Genomic DNA, 21,269 nt, shown 5'->3' with positions numbered 1-21,269 from the left:
CTTGTGAAATTGCACTGTGAATTACTGACATTGAACAGGAAAAATCCTGTAGAGCTTCTTGAAATATCTTGAGCTACAGGAAAAAAAGGGAAAATGGCCAGCAGACTGAGCTGTAGAATGGCCCTGATGGGCCACATCCCCATTGTTTACTGACATAATTCCCTTGGTGCCAGTGGTTTGAGAAGAGACCCCAGCACACCTGGCTACAGAAAAGGTTCTGCTCCATGTGCATTTCCCCCACAGACTCCTCATGCCCTAATAATGCTGGGATCTCCTACACCCAGCCTGGAAAGCTGTCTCCTCCTCTGCATTGCCAGGACCCTGGGAGAGGCCTCAGGCACAACAAACAGCATTTGAAATGTGAACAGATGCAGGAACTGCAAGGGGCAGCAGCTGAGCTACACAAGGTGGTTACAAGCAAAACAAAGACCATGGCAGGACTTAAGGGAGTCAAAACTGCTTTTTCATGGAGATGCCCCCCAAAGGAGGCAGACTGGGTAGCAAGGGGTGTGTGTGTGTCTTTGCACAGGAAATTAATTACCTTGAGCTGATAGTTCAAGTGGAGACTCAAAGGCAACCCTATAAGGATTCATTAAGTTTTTCAGATTCTGAAATAGCTGAAAGGAAAACATACCAGAGTTAAGAGCTGAAAACAGTGATGATCCTGAGCCCTCAGAATTGCCCATCTTTGTTCTGGAAAACCTTCCACCCATGTCCTTTAGAACATCTATCTCACCAGTAAATAAACAAACCAAGTGCTTTGAACTGCTCCTCTCCTCAAAGGTTTCATTATTTGTCCTGCGCATCACTAATCCTTCCTCCCCTGCCCCACAATCCAGAGGGTTCTCCCACTCACAGCTCCCACAGACAGGACAGCAGCACCTTCCCAGCCAGCACAAGAGGCAGGTTTAGAGCTCCCAGTGTGACCCTGCCCTCCCTGGGCCCAGCAGACATCCCAGGGGTGACCCACAGGCTCCTACCTTCTCCCCATTGGGGTTTCCAAGAACATAGCAGCCCATGATGTGGATGATATTTGGTTCAGGATTGACTTTACTCATCAGCCTGCTCAACCTCTTCCAGAAGCTGGAAAAAACAGAACACATAATTAAAATAAAAATCTCTCCTTATAGGCATGATTAATGGCAAGGATGTGTGTACACAGCACTCAGGCAGGGCCCAAGGTTTGTACCCTGGGCAGGAAACTGCTCAGGGAGAGCCACTGGATCCCAGACAAGGAAGAACAGGAGCAGAGGCAGGGCCTGAGGAGCAGGTCCAAGTCATGTGGCAGAGAAGGAAGAGCAGCCCACAGAGTCAAGGGAGCTCCAAGGTGAGGAGAAGGGAGCAGAGTCCCCCAAGAGTGCTCTGCAGTGACAGTTTCACCAAGCACCCCCTCCAGCTTCCTCTCTCCCGTTTCTATCAACAACTGCCCTTTCTGAACACGAGGCTTATCAGTGCACTGCTTCATTTCCAGGGCATGAAATCAGCAGGAACAGCTGCAGAGATTGTTCTGAGTGAGACAATACAGCCCAGGCAGCTTCATGTCAACCTGTGCTTGGTGCTGCTCACAGTGTAGTGACTGTGACCAGGCACTGGGTGCCTGAGGGATGTGAAACACAACCCCTCCCCTGGGCAGAGGGTTGGAGCAACTTTGGGGGGCTCTAAAGCCCAGGAATTCCTCCCTGGGTGCTCCAACCAGACTGCAGCCTCAGCTTTCCTCAGCACTGCCTCCCAGAACACACAAGCTGGATGGAGACATTCACTTCCAAGCTCCCCAACTTTCAGCTGTGTGTTCACAGCTCCCTGCAGATCCCTGATTTATCAGCTTGGGAGCAGCTGTGCCTGGGATGTGCTCAGAATCCTGGATGTGCACACGTGCTGGAGAATTCCACAGCCAGTGTTTGTGCCAGGGCACGAGATTGCTGAGCAGATGTTGATTTTAATACTCAGTTCTCATGCCAACACAAAGTTGTGTAGGAACAGGTTGGTGTACATCCTCCCCCCACAGCCAGGCACTGTTAGCCAAGCAAGTTTGAGCCAGCACAAGCGAGTAGGCAGCAAAACAGGCAAAGCTTTACTCTCTGCAAGGAGCAGCAAAATTGCTCAGCACTCCCAGCTGAAGGCTGGCATGTTAGTGAAAAGCCTCCTCAGTACCAGACTGGACTTTGAGCAGGCTTTGCAGAGACAAATTCCATTTCCCCCTGGCCAGAGTCAGCTGTGGGGGAACACCCTGGATTTCTGCCACAGCCACAGCTTAGCAATGGTATCACAGCACCACAGGCTCGAGGTGCATGTTCTGATTTCTGGTCAGCAAGGCTGTTTTTAGTAGAATAAATATCTTTTTTTCCCTCCTTTTTTGACAGTCTCTATGCACAGAGACACTAAACACATTTAAGAATAAATCTCCTGGTGACAGGGCTGCAGCACTCCAGGGATGAGCTCAGCTCTGCCACCTTTGCTGTCACCCTGAATGAGCTGCGAGCTCCTGTTCAATGCCTCCTGAGCCTCCTCATCCCCTGACCCAGCCACCCCAGCTCCCTTCACTTCTCCTCCACCACGTGCTGCAAACATTGAGCAAATCCAGCAGAGAAACACCATGAACACAGCACAGCCACTCACAGGATCAGATCTTCCTCCTTCTCCACTTTGGCAAAAGTGGCAACTTTGTTCTTTAACAAGTATAAGTGCCCGGGGCCTCCCTGCAAGAGACAGACAGACAGACAGATGGAAACCCCTTTGTACAGACCCTGCATGAGTTCCTGTCCTGCCCAGGCATTCCCAGAAGTGCCACAAGGGAGCAGGGCAGCCCAGCAGTGCAGACACATCCACACACAGGCAGTGTGCTGGGGGCTGCATTCCCTGGTTTTTGCTGCTCCGTGCCCACATCACTCTAGAAAGGCACAAAAATAGGTTTAAAACGCCACTGTGGGTGGCTGGAGAGTAACAGGGAAGACAAGAAAGTCCCTGTCACTGGGGGATGCTGGGGGTGGGCAGAGGAGCAGCTGAGCATAGCAGGGGCTGCAGGCAGGGCTGGCACTGCAGAGGAACTGCCCTGGGGCAGCAGGTGCATGAACAGACTGACACAGCACCAGTGAAGTCACAATCTCAGGTCAGTGTGCAGCAAAGCTGCTCCTCTGCAGCTCTGGGCACCTGGAGGGAGTTAAGTCAGGTCACCCTTCCCACTTCTCATGGCACAGCTGCTGGGGAAGCCACAGCTGACCACCACCAGAACAGCAAACTTGGGAAGGAAATCCCCAGCACCCCCCAAATCCAGCAGGGCCTGGACTGTCCCAGCCACAGCTCCAGCCTGACCCTTCTACTGCATCCTCTGGCTCCCAGCTGAGCCACCTGCCAGTCTGACCCACAACCACTGTCACACTGAAACTGGATGGAAACCATAACCATGACACTGCAAGAGCTTCTTCCTTCTCTGAAACCCTTTCTAGGTCAGTGCTGATGCTGGTTTGTCTGGGGTTCCCTGAGAGAATCAGCCCAGCTCCTGACTAGGCCTCGCTAAATCAGATTTGATTTCCTGCTGTCTCAGCAACTTGGGATTGCTCCATGTCTGGGTAATGGGAAGTGAAAGCTGTGCCTTGGCAGCGACTTTAATGGAAGCTGACTTTGGAATATTGGTTCCTCTGTGTCACTTTCCCCACAGAAAATGACAAATTTGTAACAAACCACCCAAGTGCTTAACAACTTTCATGTACCTGGCAAAATATCAGCATCTTCCAGATTTTGCAGCCTTTCCGATAAATGTTCAGCTTCTTCTCTATTTCCTCTGCAAAAAAAAAAAAAAACCCAACCAAACAAAACACGTTGGAAAAGATGAACCATGGACAAAGGTCAAAATTAATCTCATTCCTTTACACTTAGTCCTGAGGGCAGGAAGCTGAGCTGAGGGTGCTCAGTACATGCCAAGGATGCTGTGGGAGCAGGGAATGTCAGCAGGTGACAGAGAAAGGATGGAACAGCACCAGACACTGCTCTGTGGTGAGCACAGCTCTGGAGCAGCCCCAGCCTTCCTGGCCTCTGTCACTGCTCCCACTCCCCACCACAGGTACAATGAACAGGCAGCTGCTGCCCTGTGCCTCAGTTTACCTGCTGCAGACCATGAGTTTAGCACAGAAAACAGGCCAAAGTGAATGTTTATTGCAGCAGCACATCCAAGAGCAGCCAGCTGACTGCCAGGGGTCACTGGGGTGACAAAAACAACTCTGTGAGTGGCAGCTGAAGCACAGGGCATCTGAGTGACTTAAATATTGATGGTTACATTTGCAATGGGCAGGAGATAGAAAAGGAGGTAAAACTCACGTACCCAGGATGTCATCAAAGGTGGCGTGTTCATGGTCCTGGAAACCAAGAGAGAAGACATGTAAAGGCTCACTGTCACTGCACCAGCTCCCTAATAACCACACAATCCCACTCCAAGGATGCTTTAAGAGCACATTTACACCAACTGATGGCTGCTGGTCACAGCAGCAGTAACCCTCACCCCAAACCACATCTCAGCACAGAAGCTGAACAGTCCATGAAGATCAAATCCACCCAAAGCTTGCAGCTGAAGCCTGCAGACACATCCAAAGCACAGACTGTCCCTCAGATGCAGTCAACATCAGCAGTACCTGTTTGCCTGTGTTTTGCAGCCACTCTCTGGCTCTACCCCTGTCCAAGCTGGCTGACAAACAGCTGCACTCCCAGCACAGCTGCCTCTGCCACAGCAGGGTCAGCAGGAGCACTGAACAACCCTCCAAGGAGAGAGATAAGAGCAGCAAGGCTAAACCCCAGCAGCACAGCCTGCTGCACACTGGCAGTGCCCTTGCTGGGCTCCCAGTCCCACCCTCCCTTGCAAATTAAGTGATTAGAAAAAGAAACCCATGACTCCTCACTGCTGTGTCAGACCCCTGCTCAGGCCAGACTCCCAGGGAAAAGCCAGAGTTAAATTAATGACTGACAGGGACACCCCACTGCCCATGGGGTGATGGGGTTGGTGTTTCACTGCTGGGCTCTGAGTGCTGCTTATCCCAAGGATGAGCATAAGGAGGAGCCCTAAGCCTGGCAATGCCTGCCCTGCCTTCCCTTGGCAATCCTCCCACACAGCCTGGCCGGGCTGCAGAGCCCAGAGCCGACAAGTGCCATTTCCAACCCACCTGGCTGTTCCACCTAGACCTGAGCCCCCACAAAGCTGCCCCAGACCCCAAAGCTGGGCTCAGCACATCCCCAGCCCCTTCCTGACAGCTTTTCCAAATCACATCAGCATTTTGGAGTCACCCTAACAGGAACTAGGGAAATAAATAAGTGTCTGCATGACTCGTGCTGTCACCACAGCAGAAGGGATTTACTCACATAGAGGATGGGGATGATGGAGGGGTCGTCCCTGCGGATGATTGTTGGGACATACTCTGCTTTGGGCACCTTGGAAGAGATGAGCTGCAAGGGGGAACAAAGGTGCAACAGCATGAGGAGAAGCCAGCAGAGTCTGGACAGAGGGACAAAGGCCATAAACCCTGCTCAGCTGTCTCAGTGTGACTCGAGGTGCAGCTAACCCAGTTTAGCCACATCCCATTGGAAAGTTTCCAGCCCAGAGCACCCCCAGGGCTGCTGAGTGCCCTGAGTGCCACATGAGCACACAGCTCTGCCCCCAGGCTGCACTGGGCCCAGAACAGGCTGGAAAGGGGACACTGGGCTGCACAGAGGATGGAGCAGCTCGTGCACCACCATGGATGGCTGTATCCTGTCACTGTGGTATTTTCTGAAAGATCCCTTCACTGGGATTTCTTATCCTGCGAAGTTGAGAAGCCTCAGAGAAAAACATAAATAATAATTATCTGATTTGTTTCTCCTGTGTTTGGCTGCTTTGGAATGTGGTCTGGACATTGTTTACCCATGTGAATTGTTTTTACTTAATGACCAATCACAGACAGCTGTGCCAGACTGTCTGAGTCAGTCACGAGTTTTTATTATTCCCTCTTGTTAAGCCTTCTGTCTGTATCCTTCTCTTTCTTTAGTACAGTTTTAGTATAGTATTCTTTAATATAATATAATATCATAAAATAATAAACCAGCCTTCTGAGAACATGGAGTCAGATTCTCATCTCTTACCTTGTCCTGGGGACCCTCACAAACACCACAGTATCCCAGTGAGGATCACTCCTGCAAAACCTGGTTTTGGCTGTAGGGAGTGTTCAGTGTCTGGTGGGACCTGCCCAGGGTCCAGCCAAGGGCTGGCCCTGCACCAGGCACAGCAGGCACAGGGCTGCAAGTGTCAGACAGTGCTGACAACTCTGGCTGAAGCCTCAGCTGGCACCAGCAGCACCAGAGCCTGAACTCTGTTGTGATTCCAGGCCCCTCAGTTCCAGTATGGCAGCAGAGCTGGCAGTGGTGCTCAGGTCTCTGTTTTCAGGGTTAACAAGCCTCAGGCTGACTTGGTTCTGTGTTGGTGTCATGTAGCATTCACATTCTCTGAAAAAATTCCTTCACCCAGGGTTTTTCTCCTGGGAAACTGAGAAGCCTCAGAGAAAAGGAAAACAATTCTTATCTCATTTGCTTCTCTTGTGTTGTGCTCATGTGGATTGTGTTTGGAGATTGTTCACCCACAGGTGATTGTTCCATTGGATTCTGCTGGGAGTTGTTTTCACTATTTGGCCAATCAGGGCCAAGCTGTGTCAGGACTCTGGAGAGAGTCAGGAGTTTTCATTATTAACTTTTTAGCATTCTGTAAGTATCCTTTCTGTATTCTTTATATAATATAGTATTATAAAATAATAAATTAGCCTTGTGAAAACATGGGGTCAGATACATAATTCCTCCCTTCATTGGGGCATTCCCTACAAATACAATGGTGTCATTCCTGCTCTGATTTGGACTACAGATCCCTCCTTCTGGTTTTATTTCAATGCACCACCTGATCTGAGCCTGTGTCAACTCTTGGTTCATCTCTGAGTGACCCTCACAGACCCCTGAGGCTGTGCCTATACAACACACTTCCCATGAAGATCCTGAACTCAGCACCACTGAAAGGACAGGCAGAGCATGAGCTGGAAACACTCACCATTATTTTTGGTGGAATAAAGTCTTCTCCGTCACATGCCATGGCTTCAAGTTCCTTTTCTGCTTCCCAGTTCAAGTCAAAGTCACCATCCAGAGTCCCGCAGGAATCCTGAAGGTCATGGCCTGCCAGAACACAGCAGGGACCATTACAAGGGCAGAACAGCCTTCCCCACTCCATCCTGCCTTGGCAGCTTCCTCACAAGAGGTGCCACGACACTCGTGCTCTCTTGTCACCCACAGAGTGACAGACACCACTCTGGGGCTGGTGCCTTCAAACAGACAAACATGTAACAAATGAAGAGTGCACAGAGAGCTCACGGCACGTGTCACAGAACTTCAGCACTCTCGCAGTCACCAAGCTTGGCTTTCAAATGCTAAGTCACAACAGTCACCCTGTCACTCCAGAAATGGGGAAGGAGACAGAACACAGACAGACTCTCTACACTTCAGCACTGCCAGGCTGATAAGCAGAAGTCCAAAGACTTCAAAGCTGGTCTCCTTGTAGTAATTACTGCTCTGACTACATCTTTTCAGGGATCATAAAGAAAATCTGACTTGTGGGTCAGACTGATCCTGGCAGAGAAGTCTTAGAGCGTGCGTGAGGACAGCTGCAACAAACACAGTCATATTGCAACAGTAGACTCGAACTTGCTCTCCAAATCGACCTTACCTGTTGGCCTTCAATGCCTCCTGGGGAAAAAAACATCTGGAAGGAATATAATTGACCATTAAAGGTTAAAAACAGAGATGGTTGCTGGACTGAGGAAAGAGAACCGAGGTGCCGCTGTTTGTGCCTTTGGGGATGTCCGAGTTTCGCTGGGCAGTGCCTGGAGCCTGTGTGAACCACAGCTTTCCCATGGTTTTCCATGGCTTTCCATGGCTTTTCCATGGCTTTCCCATCTGCCTCCGGGCAGCTGAGGGAGCAGGGAGGAGTCAGACTGCCAAACAACAAGGGTCATGTTGTGAACCTGGCCTTTCACACACCTCCCCGTGCAACCTGGGTCTTCTAAAGCTAGCAGGGCCAGATCTCATGCTTACCTGGTAGATCAGGTCATTTCATTAGTGAAATTCACTTCAACATGGGCAAACTCATATCCACCAAGCTCCTGCCTACAGGCTTGCAATAAAATCTGTGTAAAACAGACACTCCCTTTATAAGAATACAGATGCTGGCATTCCTTCCTGTAAATGAACACAACAGCATCTCAGTCCCCTCAAGCAGAACATGGCAGCATTACTGGGGATTCCCAGAGGGATCCCTGGCAGCCCAAATGAAGATCAGATTGCCCCAAGCTATCACCTGTGCAGGAAATCAAAGCTCCATGTCATCAGCTGTATTCTTGAGCTATTCCAGGCTAGGAAAGAGCTCAGAAGGGGCTCCTGCATGGGAAGCCACGTTAGCCCCACTATGGTGAAGGCAGCCTTGGACTGGTGAGTTTCCAGAGAGGTTGTTTTGGTGCCAAGAGGATAAGGGATGATGGGAACAGAGTAAGAGAGTTGTACCACTGGGTACCCTTTGGCAACTGCTCAATAATCTGAGGTTGGATGAGTGGTGCTCTACAAATAAATACAGGTACACACAGATGAACAGGTACATACACCTGGAGCGTTACCTGCTCCGATCTCAGGAAACTAAAAAAGGATCACAGACAGGACAGAGGGCACAGAGGAGTTACTCCAGTGGGACTCCAGCCAACAACTGCTGGAGGGTTTGCCCACAGGAGGAAGCTCAAAGGACTCAGAACTCACTTTCTCGAGAGTCATGGAAGGAATCAGCTTTGATGGGAGTCGGGTCACTCCAGGACCTGCTGAAGCTCCTCTCACGCCGTTCGGCAAATGCTAAAGGATAAAACCAGAGCACGACATTAACAGATCCCAAAGCACCTCTGCTGCTGCCAGCAAACAAATCATCCAGCAGATTGCCACCAAAGCCACACATCACAGACTCCCTTGGGCTGCTCCTTCCATTTGCCAAACGTGAGTCCTTTCCACACAGCAGAGACAAGTGCCCACTTGTGCACAGGATGGGACATGGAACACAGAAAAAGGACAACACTTGATGGTCTCTCCTCAAATGCACACAGCGCAAACCTCAATTTAACCAAGGCCAGTCCAGTGTCCCAGTGTAAGTGCTCAGATTCCAAGGCCTCACAGAAATATGCACTGCAACACCTGCATGGCCAGAAGGCAGCTGTAGTGCTCCAGTAAGTTCTCCCTTCATGTTCTACTGGCATCCCAGTCAGAGCTGGACCAAACAGCAGGGAGGGGATGTCTCTGGAAAGCTCACGCTTTCTACAATTTGTTGCAAAAGAGGAAATCCTTCAGCCTTTGCTTGCCTGCACTCTTGTGAGCACTACTCATGGCTTTTTTTCCTCCCAAGGAGTGCTGTATTGTTTGCACTGGCATTTCCCAAGCACAAACCAGGGAGCTTGGCTCAGACGGCTGCACCGCAGGCAAATTCCTGGGAACTGGCAACCACCGTGTCTGACTTGGCAAGCCCATGTGAGAGCCATTGTGCCAGGATTAACAGCCACTTGTGGGCACTAATACCTATTTCTGGTGGCAGACAGAGTGTGCGGCAGGGAATTGAGTAACAGCAGCACAGGAATTCACTGCAGATCAGCACCACAAGAGCAGCCTGTCCCCTGCTGAAGTGTGGCCAGGGTGGGTGTCTGGGGAGACAAATGATGGCTTCAGTTCTTCAGGTGATCTCCATCCTCGGCTTTCAGATAACCCAGGCATTTAGCTACTGTGCACAGAAAGAAAGCTTTGAAAACATGACCCAAGAGTTCCTGAGGCAGAGCCAAGCCTGAGTTTCACAGAGGTAAGCCCTGTCCATGTCAGGCAGTGCTAACTCAGATGCCAGTGAAGACTCTGGAAAGGGCAAAGCTCTTTGCTGATCACTTCCCACAGCACATGAGAAAGGAAAGAATGCAAATTGAACTCAGCAATGCTTTGCTGGGGGCACTCTGTACATGATGCCTGGCCAGGGAGGTTGGGAAGAACAAGATGCTTTCTCTTCTGGAGCAATCCTCAGCTCCCAGGAGCAGGTTACGCCACTTTCACAGCACTAAGGGAATTGCCCAGTCAAGTTTTGGAGGATTATTGCCTTCACCAGGGAAAGGGAACTGCAATTTTGCAGGCCTAAGAGGTGATTTCTTCCCCAGTGAGGCATAACGTTCCCTGATTTGCCCCTTGCTCCAATCTCTTCTCTGATCCTCTTCTTTCTTCCTTCCACCATCATCTCAGTTCCCCCAGGCAACTCTCCCGCAGGGCCAGCTGTGGAGATGACAGTGGGACAGGGCAGGAGGGGACAGCCAGCAGTCTGTGTGGCACATGGAGCCACAGCTGGTCACAGCTGCAGAGAGAGGCCAGGCAGCTCTGCTCAGCTCCCAGCCCCGGTTCTCCTCACTGGCCTCCACCCCAGTGATCACCAAAATCCACACAGGGGACAAGGATGCTGCAGCTTTCCTTCCATGCCTTGCACCAGAGATGTCCCACAGCCACAGCAAGGGTCCTTGGGAACAGCCCCCAGGCTGCTGCAGGCATCCACATGTCCTGGACACTCACAACCACCTGATCTTCTTATTTGTAGGGTAAAATGGCACCAACAGGTCAATTCCTCTCTCCAGCCCAAAGCCAGGTCTTTCAACCCACATCTGCATGTGACAGAATGCCCACAGAGCCCAGCTCCTCACAGACACACTTCCAGTGCTCACTTACTTTGTGCTTTAACCCTTCGGCTCCCCACCATGCGGAGGTGCTTCCGAAAATTCCTGCAAGAAAGGCCAAACACAACCTTTGAGAAAGGAGACAAGAAGCAACACCTGGGCCCAGCAGGACTGTGAAAACAGGGAGGAAGAAAAGAAAATAAAATGGGGATGATGGTCTATTTCCCTCTGGGCATTCCAAAGCTGGAGACCAGGTCCCCAGCCTGCAGTGATTGAGTGCTGGGATGGTGATGTTCATTGAGTGGGGCTGTTCTGAGCTCCCTGGGCTGCTGGTACAGGGCAAGCGGGGTCCCACAGGGCAGCCCTCTGCTCATGGCTGCTTTCCCTTTCCTCTGATTAAGCTTTACCTGTGCTGTATTTGCTGAGGACACCTGTGCTGGCAGTGTTTCCCCTTTTCCTGGTAAAGAGCAGTAACTGCTCCCCTCTCTGCAGCAGAACGTGGGGTGCCCAGGCTCTGCACACTGGGGGCTGTGCTCATTCCCAAACACAGCTCCTAAAACCCCTCCTGTGCTGTTGGTAACCATGCAGCTCGTGCTGCCCTCCAGGCACAGCTGGGGAGGACCAAAGCACGTTCTCCCTCCTTGCACAGCAGAGTTCAGTGATGCTGCCTGTCCCCATGGGCCTGCTCTCCCCATGTGCTGCCCTGGCCTGGCCTCACAGGCAGGTCCAGAGGGGCTGCAGAGCACACAGCTGCAGGGGAAAGCCTGGGGAGCAGCTACACCCCAGCAGAGCACACAGCTCCAGGGAGCAGCTACACCCCAGAGCCAGCTCTGTGTGAAACAGAATGTCCTGGCCACTCCTCAGAGGCCATGGCCAAGGGACTCTGTCCAGCCCCTCCAAGTGCATGGGACCAGTTTCTCTCAGTTTCTCATCACTCACGAGGCAGGAACAGGACAGGAACAAACAGGACATCAGAAGAGACAGGGAGAAGCAGCATCAAGAGCAGTGTCACCTCTCCATGAACCCTTTTTAGTGACTGTGGCTTCACCCCACAGTGCAGCCCCATGCACTGGGCACCCTGGAGTGGGGGGAGCCTTCCTGGACTCCTTGTGGCCCCCAAAACACAGGGCAAACACCAGGCAACAGACATCACAGCTGGTGAAAGGGGTAAGTCACAGGTTGTCTGGCTCACACACAGGTTAGTGGGATGAGTAAGGACATGGTACAACCATGCAGATGCTTTAGCAAACTGACTGGAACAAAAGACACTTCCAGCACTGACAAGAAGTTGTTCAGAGGAACTCAGATCCATCTGCTCCTGCCCAGGAGATCCACACAAACACAGTCCTCATGGAGAGCACTGCACCCACGTCACCTCCTGCACTTCCCCTCTTTGGCCTGGGAGCTCTTGCTGCCATCAGGCTCCAGATCCAGCAAGAAGCAAAACCAGCAGCTGGGAGCAGCATTGTTCCATGCCAAACTTCTGTCTACACTTGGGCTATTAATGTTTCCCAAAGATTTATTTTGTCTCTACTTGGGTCCATGAAGATTCACTGCTGTGGATGAGACAAGTGCTCCTTTAGGCACATCCCTGGCCTGGCTCTTTGTACAAAGCTTTCTGGGGTGCACCATCACTTACAGTGCATTCCATTAAAATCCAAATAAATACAGCATTTTGAAGGAACCAGGGCTGTTCTTTACACAAAGAAGTCTCAGACATATGTTATATGGAAATCTTTATGGTTTGTTGTGAGCCTGAGATCATAGCAGACACTCAGCACCATTGTTAATTGCCCAAGGCCACTGTCATATCCTTTGGGCTTTTGGCATTTTGGAGTAAAACCCACTTTTATTTTAAATGCTCAGCTGTCCTTTCCACAGAGGACTTTCTTCAGACCCTGAGGGAAGAGGGGTAAAGCAGCCTCTGCATAGAAGAAGGTTGCTCCCAGCTGCCTGGACAGCTTGGGCTCTCCCTTGAGAGACTCTCCTAAACTCTGCTGAGAGCAGCTCTAAGGAGAATCCAGCTGTTCAAGGTTAACCACTGCACTAAACACTCACAGAATGGGACAAAGGCCTTTTGCTCCATCTATTTTCTTCTAGAAAAAACAGCCCTTTGGAAAAGAAGGGCAAGTCTGGGACTGCCTCCTAATCTGGCCATGCTGTGAACATCTAGATCCTTCTGAGGGCTTCTTGCAGCTGCCTGGCTCCTCAGGCTCCTCTGTGCCTGCATGTCAGCATGAGAGGCCCTGGGAAAGCTGCAAACAGCTCTGTCAGCAATGGGGATCCCCAAACCTGCCCAGGAACCCTGTGACACTTGATCACTTGCAAGATCCCTTCACCCATCATGACACAACCAGCATCCCTCAAGTTTCAGTGATGAAATCTCCTTACCACTCCCTTTTCTGAACAGCTCTGCTCCATGTGCCTCACGATCTGCATGGCCCCATGGCACCCCCAGGGTATCCATCCCAGCCAGAGGGGCTCCAGGGCACTGCAGTCCCTCTCCACCCTGCAGCTCTGCCTGCAGTGGGGCACCCCACTCTGCCCAGAAGACTTTTCCCTGCCCAAACTCCTGACAGCACCTCTCACACTGCCCTCTCTGGCTGCTCCTGCAGTGGGCACAGCTCTGGGCATCCCTCACTCCACAGGCAGCATCCCTGTGGCCACACCACACATCCCAGCATCCCTGGACACCAGACAGCACTGAAGGGGCTGTGTGAGAACAGCTGAACCCTGAAACATAAACCAAGGGCTGCACAGCAAACACCAAACCCACAGTGGGGTTCTCCTCACTCCCTGCAGGACAGGGCTGAGCTCTGCCAGCAATCCCTGCACCAGAGCCCTCCTCTGCTGTCACCTCCTCTCTGGGACAGGCAGGCACAGCCAGGCTCCCTGCACTGTGCTCAGCAGGAGCAGGGACACGGCTCAGGTCAGTCCATCCTCCCTCCTGACCACACAGCCCCACCAAGGCTCACAGCTGCTCCTGTACTCACAAACCATTTCCCAACCAAGACTTGCCTCTGCCTAACAAATTCTGAGAAATCTCTCTTTTTAAAGATACACTCTCTATTTGTTTCGAGTGTCTTTGGTTTGGATTTTTATTTCTCTTTGTTATTGATGAAAACAACCTCACCACTATGAAGTTGCTATAAAAAATATTGCCTGGCAATTTCTCAGTTGAGAAAATCTGATTTTCTCTCACTTGGTTTTAAACAGTGCTGAAGTGATCATGGTAGTTTTAAACCAATTATACAAATACTTTGCTATCCTTTTTAGTAGGCTGCCACAACTCTGGGCACATTTAAAAAACCAAACCAGTTCTGATTCCTACTGTGAATAAATGATGTGCCATAGGAAGCCTGCAGAAGGAAACCAGGCCTTTCTGTAATACCTGGACAAGGAACCAGTCCCCATCCACTTTTACTTCCCTTCTATTATTGAAAAAAAATAAGACTTAAAAATAGACTTCTGGTCACTAGAGATGTCAGTTTTGCCTAAGTCTCAGATTTTTGAGGTGCATTTGTACATGCAGTAACAGCACATACAGTATTCATCTAACCTCAAACAAATTCCTGCCTGTGGCAAGGGAGTTGGAACTAGATCATAATTTAGGTTTCTTCCAATCCAAACCATTCTGTGATGATACGAAATTCCAAGTTGGCATGGGGAAATTGCATCTTTAATTTTTTAAGTATGTATTTTTCTGCCTGAGGCACAGATCATGTGGAATGCTAAAAGCAACTTGACAGTGTTCTTTAAGAAGAGGGAGATCAGCTATCCCTGAGCATCATTCACCTGCACAGCTTCAGCAGAGGCACTGCCAGTGTCCCCAGGACAGCACAGAGACAGGGACAGCCACAGTCAATGGCACCAGGGCTCAGCAGTGACCCCAAGGGCCCATGCAACAGCAGGTCACAGCTGTGGGGACGGGCCCTACCTCTGGATAAGAGCTGCAGAATCATTCTCTCGTTTCCGTCTCTTCCTCTCTGCGTAGCCCCTGAACGCCCTGGGGAACCACGGCAAGCCATTAACCAGGTCCAGCTTGGAGGGGACAAGGGACACACAGAGGGGAGCTCTGGGCACACAACAGAGGCTGAGCTGCCCAGGGGGTGGGCAGGACCATGTGTGGGTCAGGGCACTCACACCACAGCTCCTCACTCACTGGGCTGCTCCTCAAACGTGGCCCAAGGGAGCAGCCACCATCCCTGGGCTGCTCCTCAAACATCAGAATGTGGCCCAAAGGAGGAACCACCATCCCTGGGCTGCTCCTCAAACATCAGAATGTGGCCCAAGGGAGCAGCCACCATCCCTGGGCTGCTCCTAAAACATCAGAATGTGGCCCAAAGGAGGAACTACCATCCCTGGGCTGCTCCTCAAATATGGGCCAAGGGAGCAGCCACCATCCCTGGGCTGCTCCTCAAACATCAGAATGTGGCCCAAAGGAGGAGCCACCATCCCTGGGCTGCTCCTCAAACATGGCCCAAAGGAGCAGCCACCATCCCTGGGGTGCCCCTCAAGCATGGCCCAAAGGAGCAGCCACCATCCCTGGGCTTCTCCTCAAACATCAGAACCCAAAGGAGCAGCCACCATCCCTGGGCTTCTCCTCAAACATCAGGACCCAAAGGAGCAGCCACCATCCCTGGGCTGCTCCTCAAACATCAGAACCCAAGGGAGCAGCCACCATCCCTGCTCTGCAGAAAGGACCTGCGAGCTGCAGCCACACCCTCTCTGCACACCAGCATTGAGAGGAACTCCTCTCCACTTCCAAGCGTGCCAGTGCCTAAGGGCTGCACTCAGAGGATGAGGATGGTTTGGTGGGATCCATGTAGGCCCACCAGGTGTAGCCACCTAACCTCCAGCCAGCTGACAGAGCCCCTAGCACAGGGAAAGCACGAGTGAATGTGATGGACAGGAGAGGAGAGTTTAGCTAGGACACCAACAGACAAGGAAATAAAAAAATAAGATTATACTTACGAGATGCTAGAGATTCCAGGAGATGCAGAGAAAAAGAGAGAAAAGAGGAATTTATTAGTGCTCAGCCCCAGGCAGCGTTCTGAGGGAATTCTCACTCCAAAAGGAATATATCTTGTTAGGTGGAAGGAAATTGCTTTTTAAATTAAACATTTCTCAGTGGTGAGACTCCTCCTTGACTGAGCTTAATCCTCCCTGGGGCAGGGCTGACATGTGGCTTGGATGCAAAGTGAGCTCCACACAGACCCAGAGGATGAGCAGAGGATGAACAAGAGCTGAGTGTGGCCTGTCAGGCTGCAGAACCACGAGCTCCTGGAGCAGGGAGAGCTGCTCCCACCATGGCAAACACTGCTGAAGCTGGCTCATGCTGCTGCTCCATGAAGGGAGCGGCACAGCGGGCTGAAAACACTGGAACAGAGGCCAAGAGCACCTGGAGAGTGACCCCAGACCTTTGGGAACTTCTGGAGGAGTTTCTGTGTCACTTCACACACAGCACAGAAGCTCCAGAAATGTTAACCAAGAAGCCACATCTACCAAGGGAGTTGTGCTCCTCCATGGTTCCCTCAGGGCACCACTCCCCAAACCAACCCCACAATGTCCTCCAAGCCTTGTAAACCCAGGCATGGGCCATCATCCTGCAACAAATCTGCCCAGAAAATACAAATTCAGACAGCAAAGGCTGTGTCCAAATGTGCCGATTTTGCTGATGGTTTGTGGGTCAGATCAGAACTGTGAAATACCATTGATTGTTATCAGACAATATCTTTTAAATGTTTTTTTTGGGGGGATGCAGCTACCCCACTCCTCAACTCCAAATCCAGCCCTCCCTGCATGAATCCTTCCAGCTCTGGTCCAGTCTGGGTTATCCCAAGAGAAATAACCAGCCTCTTTTCAGGATTTGGGGACGGAAGAGCATAAGGGAAGGCAGAAATGTCAGAGAAACAAGAGTACAAAAAGGACACCAGACTAGACAAGAAGAAACAGAGCCAGAGGGCTGAGGGTGTCCCAGACATTGGAAGAAACACACAGGAAAAAGGTGACAAGGCTGGGGAAGGGCCTTGGAAGGCAGAACAGCATCTTGTTTTCCTCTCTGCTCGCCTTGGTTTTCCAGTCAGGTGGAAATAGTCAAAAGCAGGAAGGCAGCACTCCCTGGCAAGCTGGCACAACCTGGGGAGGAGGCTTCCCTCACTCTGCTGAGCCCTTTGAGAGCTGCCTCCTCCCAAACTCAGCACCCAGGAGCCTGCATGGAGTGTGGAGGGAGAGGCTCCTGCTAACTCACACCCCTTCACACTTTGCAGGCATTTTAGTGACACTTTTTCACACACACAGAGCTGCAGGGCTTCCTTATCCCAGAGAAAGGCACTTCTGGGGAGTGAGGGATGCAGGGCAAGCCTGGAACACCCTTCCCTTGGGGAGCGAGTGCAGCAGCAGCAGCTGGTGGAGGGTCTCAGGGGTGACCCACAGGAGCCTTGCTGTGAGAGGCAGCCAGGCACAGAGTCACAGACAAAATCAGGGAACAGAGGAGAGCAGGGTACCCGAGGAGTTAAAGAAGGTAAAACCAAACAAATGAGAGCAATAGGGAAGGATAGTAAGAAGGAAAGAAAATTAACAAGAGACAAGTTTCTCTCTTATCCCTGAACAGTGATGCCAAACACACAACTCCTGCTCCAGGAGCATGTCCAGACCCTCAGGTACAGAACAAAAGCCACAGCAGAGGTTGCACTTACGCTTGCATAGTTGTGGTAGCAGTGTGAAAACTGAAGAGGTTCTCCTTTGGGAACCAGGTTCGTATGGGGACATCATCTGCAAGAGAGAGAGAGAGCCTGAGCACCCAGCAGGCACAGACACCCCTCAGACAGCCATATTTCCTCCCCAAGCTCCTTCCCTCAGGACTTTCCTTCAGCATCCTGCCCTGGCTGAACAGTTCAAGTCTCATCCTCCTCATGTAATTGCACACTGCCTCCGAGTGTTCTGTAAATTCCTGCTAAGCCTGTCTATCAGGCTACTAAGTGAAGAATAAAAGCTCTATCTTAAGCATTGGAGATTAGAATAATCCAGGAATTACAGAACTGACATTTGAACTAGGAAAAAACCCAAGGAAATTAAATGTTTTTCATTAAAAGCATTTTCCCGTCTCTGCCTTTTCCTTTATATCATTGATTTAAACTGTCCCATTCCTCCAGTTCTTTCTGGTACAGCACTGTAGAAGATGAAAAGCATTTACCTTCCACTCAGAACAGTAAGCTTGAAATATCCTCTCTTTTTCTGCCACTGAAGCTTCAATAAACCCCTCTCACACTTGCTCCTGGTGACTTGGCCTTCAGGGGTTCCCCTGGTTTGGAAGTCAAACCACCCATCAGCTCCACAACCTGCAGGTATCTGAGCTGATTTAGTCACTTCTCTTTGTAAACTGCCCTGCCCAAACCAATTGTGGGGTTTTTTTCCCTATTTCCAGGGCATCAGAACACTGCATCACCTTCACTGAAAGCAAAATAAGTCACCAATTATGTGTGTGGTGACCAGGAGGAAGAACCTGCCCAAGCAGCAGCTGCTGCTGAGAACACTCAGGCTGGAGTCAGGCAGGCAGGGAATCAGAGGGGTACTGAAACCCACTGCCACAACACTTGTGAGAGCTCAGTGGACTGCATTCCTGGGGCTGGGGGCTATCTGATTTTTCATCTTGCTTCACACCCAATTTGTGATCCCCTTGCCTAATGCCTTGCCCCATGTTGCTCATTGTGTCTTGCCTCAGTCATTCACGTCTTCAGATCTGATAATATTTCATATTCTGGCATTGTCAAGATATTTTTAAATTCACTTTCACTGGCCCAAGCCCAGTCAAACTCCACATGCCCACTGCAGGCATAATCACTACAGACCAGCTATCTTACCAAATGTTTTGCTCAGATCATCATATCCTACAGATTATTCCCTGAAAGTACAGAAAGTGGCTGCAATTACAGATGCAAAAAATGCTAACTGCAGCTGGGGAGCCTTCCTTTGAAGTGCAGCTTCCAATAAATCTATAGAAAGCTGTAGCAGACACGCCTTCTCAGCTCACAGTTTACGTCAAATCTTGCTTAAAGGCACTCCAAGGAAATATAGATGTTAAATGAAACTGCATTCCAGTGTGCTAAAGACTTCTGCTGCAGTCCCAAACTCTGCTCTCCTCCAAAACACAGAGGCAGAAGCAAAGCAGAACAACTCAGACTGTAAATGAGTTACTTGTTTGAAGCCTCCAACCCACAGAAGTGGCAAAGGAGAAGTTGTACAAATTCCTTTCTAGCCAACAATTCTGTATGGGCTTCTCAGGGACTGCTCATCTCAGAGGACTGACAGGCTCTTCATGTGTTTTACAGCTCTTAAGCCACAGGCTTTGGTTCAAAGCAGAGCTTATGAACAACAGCTAATATATCCTTAGGAGGCTTTGCCTGCCCCATCACTGGGAGCTTTCTCTCCTTTTCTCATAGACTGGAGCTCACTTGGGAAAAATACCCGTCCTCCACACAGCACTCAATGAGGAATAAAGGATCTGGGACCCTTCAGAGGGTAGGACATCAGCAGAGGAGCTCACAGGTGGGGACTGGGCAGCACAGCTCAGCTCCAGAGCTCACTCACCACATTAAAATTCAGACCATGGGCATGGCTGCTGCTGCCAGGAGCAGGCAGCACATCCTTTCTGGCCAGGCAGAGCAGCTTGGTCTCCTTTCCTTTCACCATCAGCTGTGAGGAAACAGTGGAGGAGCCAGGGGCCTGGTAAGACTGGAGGGACTGGAGGGACACCACCACATCCAGCATCTCCAGCTGCTTCCCACTGCACCCAAATCCTCTGTCCATAGTGTGTGTGTATCAGATGCTGGGAGCAGCCAGGAGATGACAGCCTGTGCTCCCCTGGAATGGTGTCAGGCATCAGAAACTCAGCATCAAAACCCACATTCAGTGATGCCAATGGGGCCTGGCTGCCATAAGGGCTGGTTTGCAGCAGCCACTTGTCATGTGGATGCAAACAGAAGCAGCACTGTCAGGTGAGCCCTGGGGAAATCAGCCTCTCCTGCCTCCACTGCTCCCTTTCCCTGCCAGCCAGGCAGGAAGGACATGCCAGGGAATTCCTGCAAGCTGTGGCACTTTGCTGTTCAGTTCTGGGGTTATCTCTGAGTGGCAGCACTTGGATAGAGAGTGCAAATAACACCAAGCTGAGGGAACTCTCCCTCCACGGTGCCAGTGCTGGGATGGAAATTGGGCTTGGGGACACAGCCCTGCCTGTGCAGCCACACATGTCAGGACCCAGAGCTTGAGATGAGCACCCAGGGGAGCTGCTGAAACATGGAATGAAACATGGGGGGAACCACAGCTCCTGCACTGGCCCCTTTGCTCCCCTTTAAGTGACTACTCTGACACATTTTCAGACAGACCAATCTCCACCCCACACTGATGACTGGCCCCAATGACAATGCCTGCCTGGCTGAAAACAAACACTGAATTCCAAGGCCCAGTAACAGCATCTCCCTGCAGGAATCACCAGCACAGGTTTTCCAGCAAACACAGCTCCAGCTATGAGGAGCTAAACCCCTCCATTAATGCTGTGGAGATTTCCCTTGCTTCTGTATCAAGTAATTCCTTCAGTCCCACAGTGCAATTCTGATTTGTCCAGGTGTGCTGGTTTGGCTGGGATAAAGCTCACTTTATTCACAGGAGCTCACATGGGGCACATGCAGTGTCTGATGTGAATCCCAAAAAGTCTCAGGGAACAGAGGAACAATGCTTAAAAATCATGCACAGGATTTCGGGGGTTTTTCCACACATTTCATAATCAGCTATTTTTTCATTACTATTCTTCATTTTAATCCATATATTCATGTAGCCACATGATTTCAGGTATCTAGGCATGAAAACATGGTCCAGGACCCAAACCTTTGGTGATTTTACCTGTAGTAAATATGACTGCAGTATTTATCAGAAAACTCTGAACTCAGGGAAGCTGGACAGTTTGATCTGCACAGTCCTTACACACAGTTTCTTTCCAAGGAGAAAGCCCTGACCTTTCCTGGCCAGACTCTCTGCTCTAAGTGCCTTGATGTGTGTTTACAGAAAAACTCAGACAAATTGAGCCAGACTCTTTGCCAGCCACATACAGGCAAAGATGGACTGCACATCAGCTTATAATTCAAAGCACACAGACTGTGGCATATATTTGATTAATGGTTCAGTTTTTAAAGACTTTTTTTAAAATGGAATGGAATAATTACAAGCACTCTTGTAATTGAGAGAGCATTAAGCAAGGAAGAAAGGAGGGAAAAAGTCCAACACTATGTTATTTGCCAATATTTGTAGGAAGCCCATGAGGTGGCACTACATGAGTGGCATCCAGCCCTGCAAACAAGAATTTTGGGAGCACACCAAGGTACACAACACCATAACTTGAGGCTCCCACAGAGCAGTTCAGAAAGATTTCCCCTGCCCAGCAAGAGGCAGAGAGAGGATCCTGCCCTGAACTGCATCTGGGATGAGCATGGGTGCAGGGTTTTGACAGAGTCCTTCCTCTTCTACTCTTCCTCCACAGAAAAGGAGCCCACTGAGCTG

General features: G+C 50.6%; 1 protein-coding gene across 4 annotated transcripts in view; it reads right to left on the bottom strand.

The window, feature by feature from the left end:
* Nucleotides 1–21,269, bottom strand: part of NSMF (NMDA receptor synaptonuclear signaling and neuronal migration factor) — a 50,174-nt gene that overhangs the window by 6,790 nt on the left and 22,115 nt on the right. The window contains exons 4-14 of one of the 4 annotated variants that reach the window (XM_063174815.1): nt 17,417–17,492; nt 14,656–14,724; nt 10,771–10,823; nt 8,797–8,886; nt 7,049–7,170; nt 5,344–5,427; nt 4,316–4,349; nt 3,708–3,778; nt 2,617–2,696; nt 981–1,083; nt 542–617 (exon numbers count right to left, since the gene is read on the bottom strand). In XM_063174815.1, the coding sequence (XP_063030885.1) occupies nt 542–617; nt 981–1,083; nt 2,617–2,696; nt 3,708–3,778; nt 4,316–4,349; nt 5,344–5,427; nt 7,049–7,170; nt 8,797–8,886; nt 10,771–10,823; nt 14,656–14,724; nt 17,417–17,492 (858 nt within the window). The remainder of the gene's footprint in view (nt 1–541; nt 618–980; nt 1,084–2,616; nt 2,697–3,707; nt 3,779–4,315; nt 4,350–5,343; nt 5,428–7,048; nt 7,171–8,796; nt 8,887–10,770; nt 10,824–14,655; nt 14,725–17,416; nt 17,493–21,269) is intronic. The other 3 variants (XM_063174817.1, XM_063174816.1, XM_063174818.1) reach the window with 3 other exon arrangements.

This window comes from Melospiza melodia, chromosome 22 (genome assembly GCF_035770615.1).
Source record: "Melospiza melodia melodia isolate bMelMel2 chromosome 22, bMelMel2.pri, whole genome shotgun sequence".
In the NCBI taxonomy this organism is placed as follows: Eukaryota; Metazoa; Chordata; class Aves; order Passeriformes; family Passerellidae; genus Melospiza; species Melospiza melodia.
The sequence above is the reverse complement of the archived record's forward strand: the minus strand, read 5'-3'. Positions and strand labels throughout refer to the sequence as shown.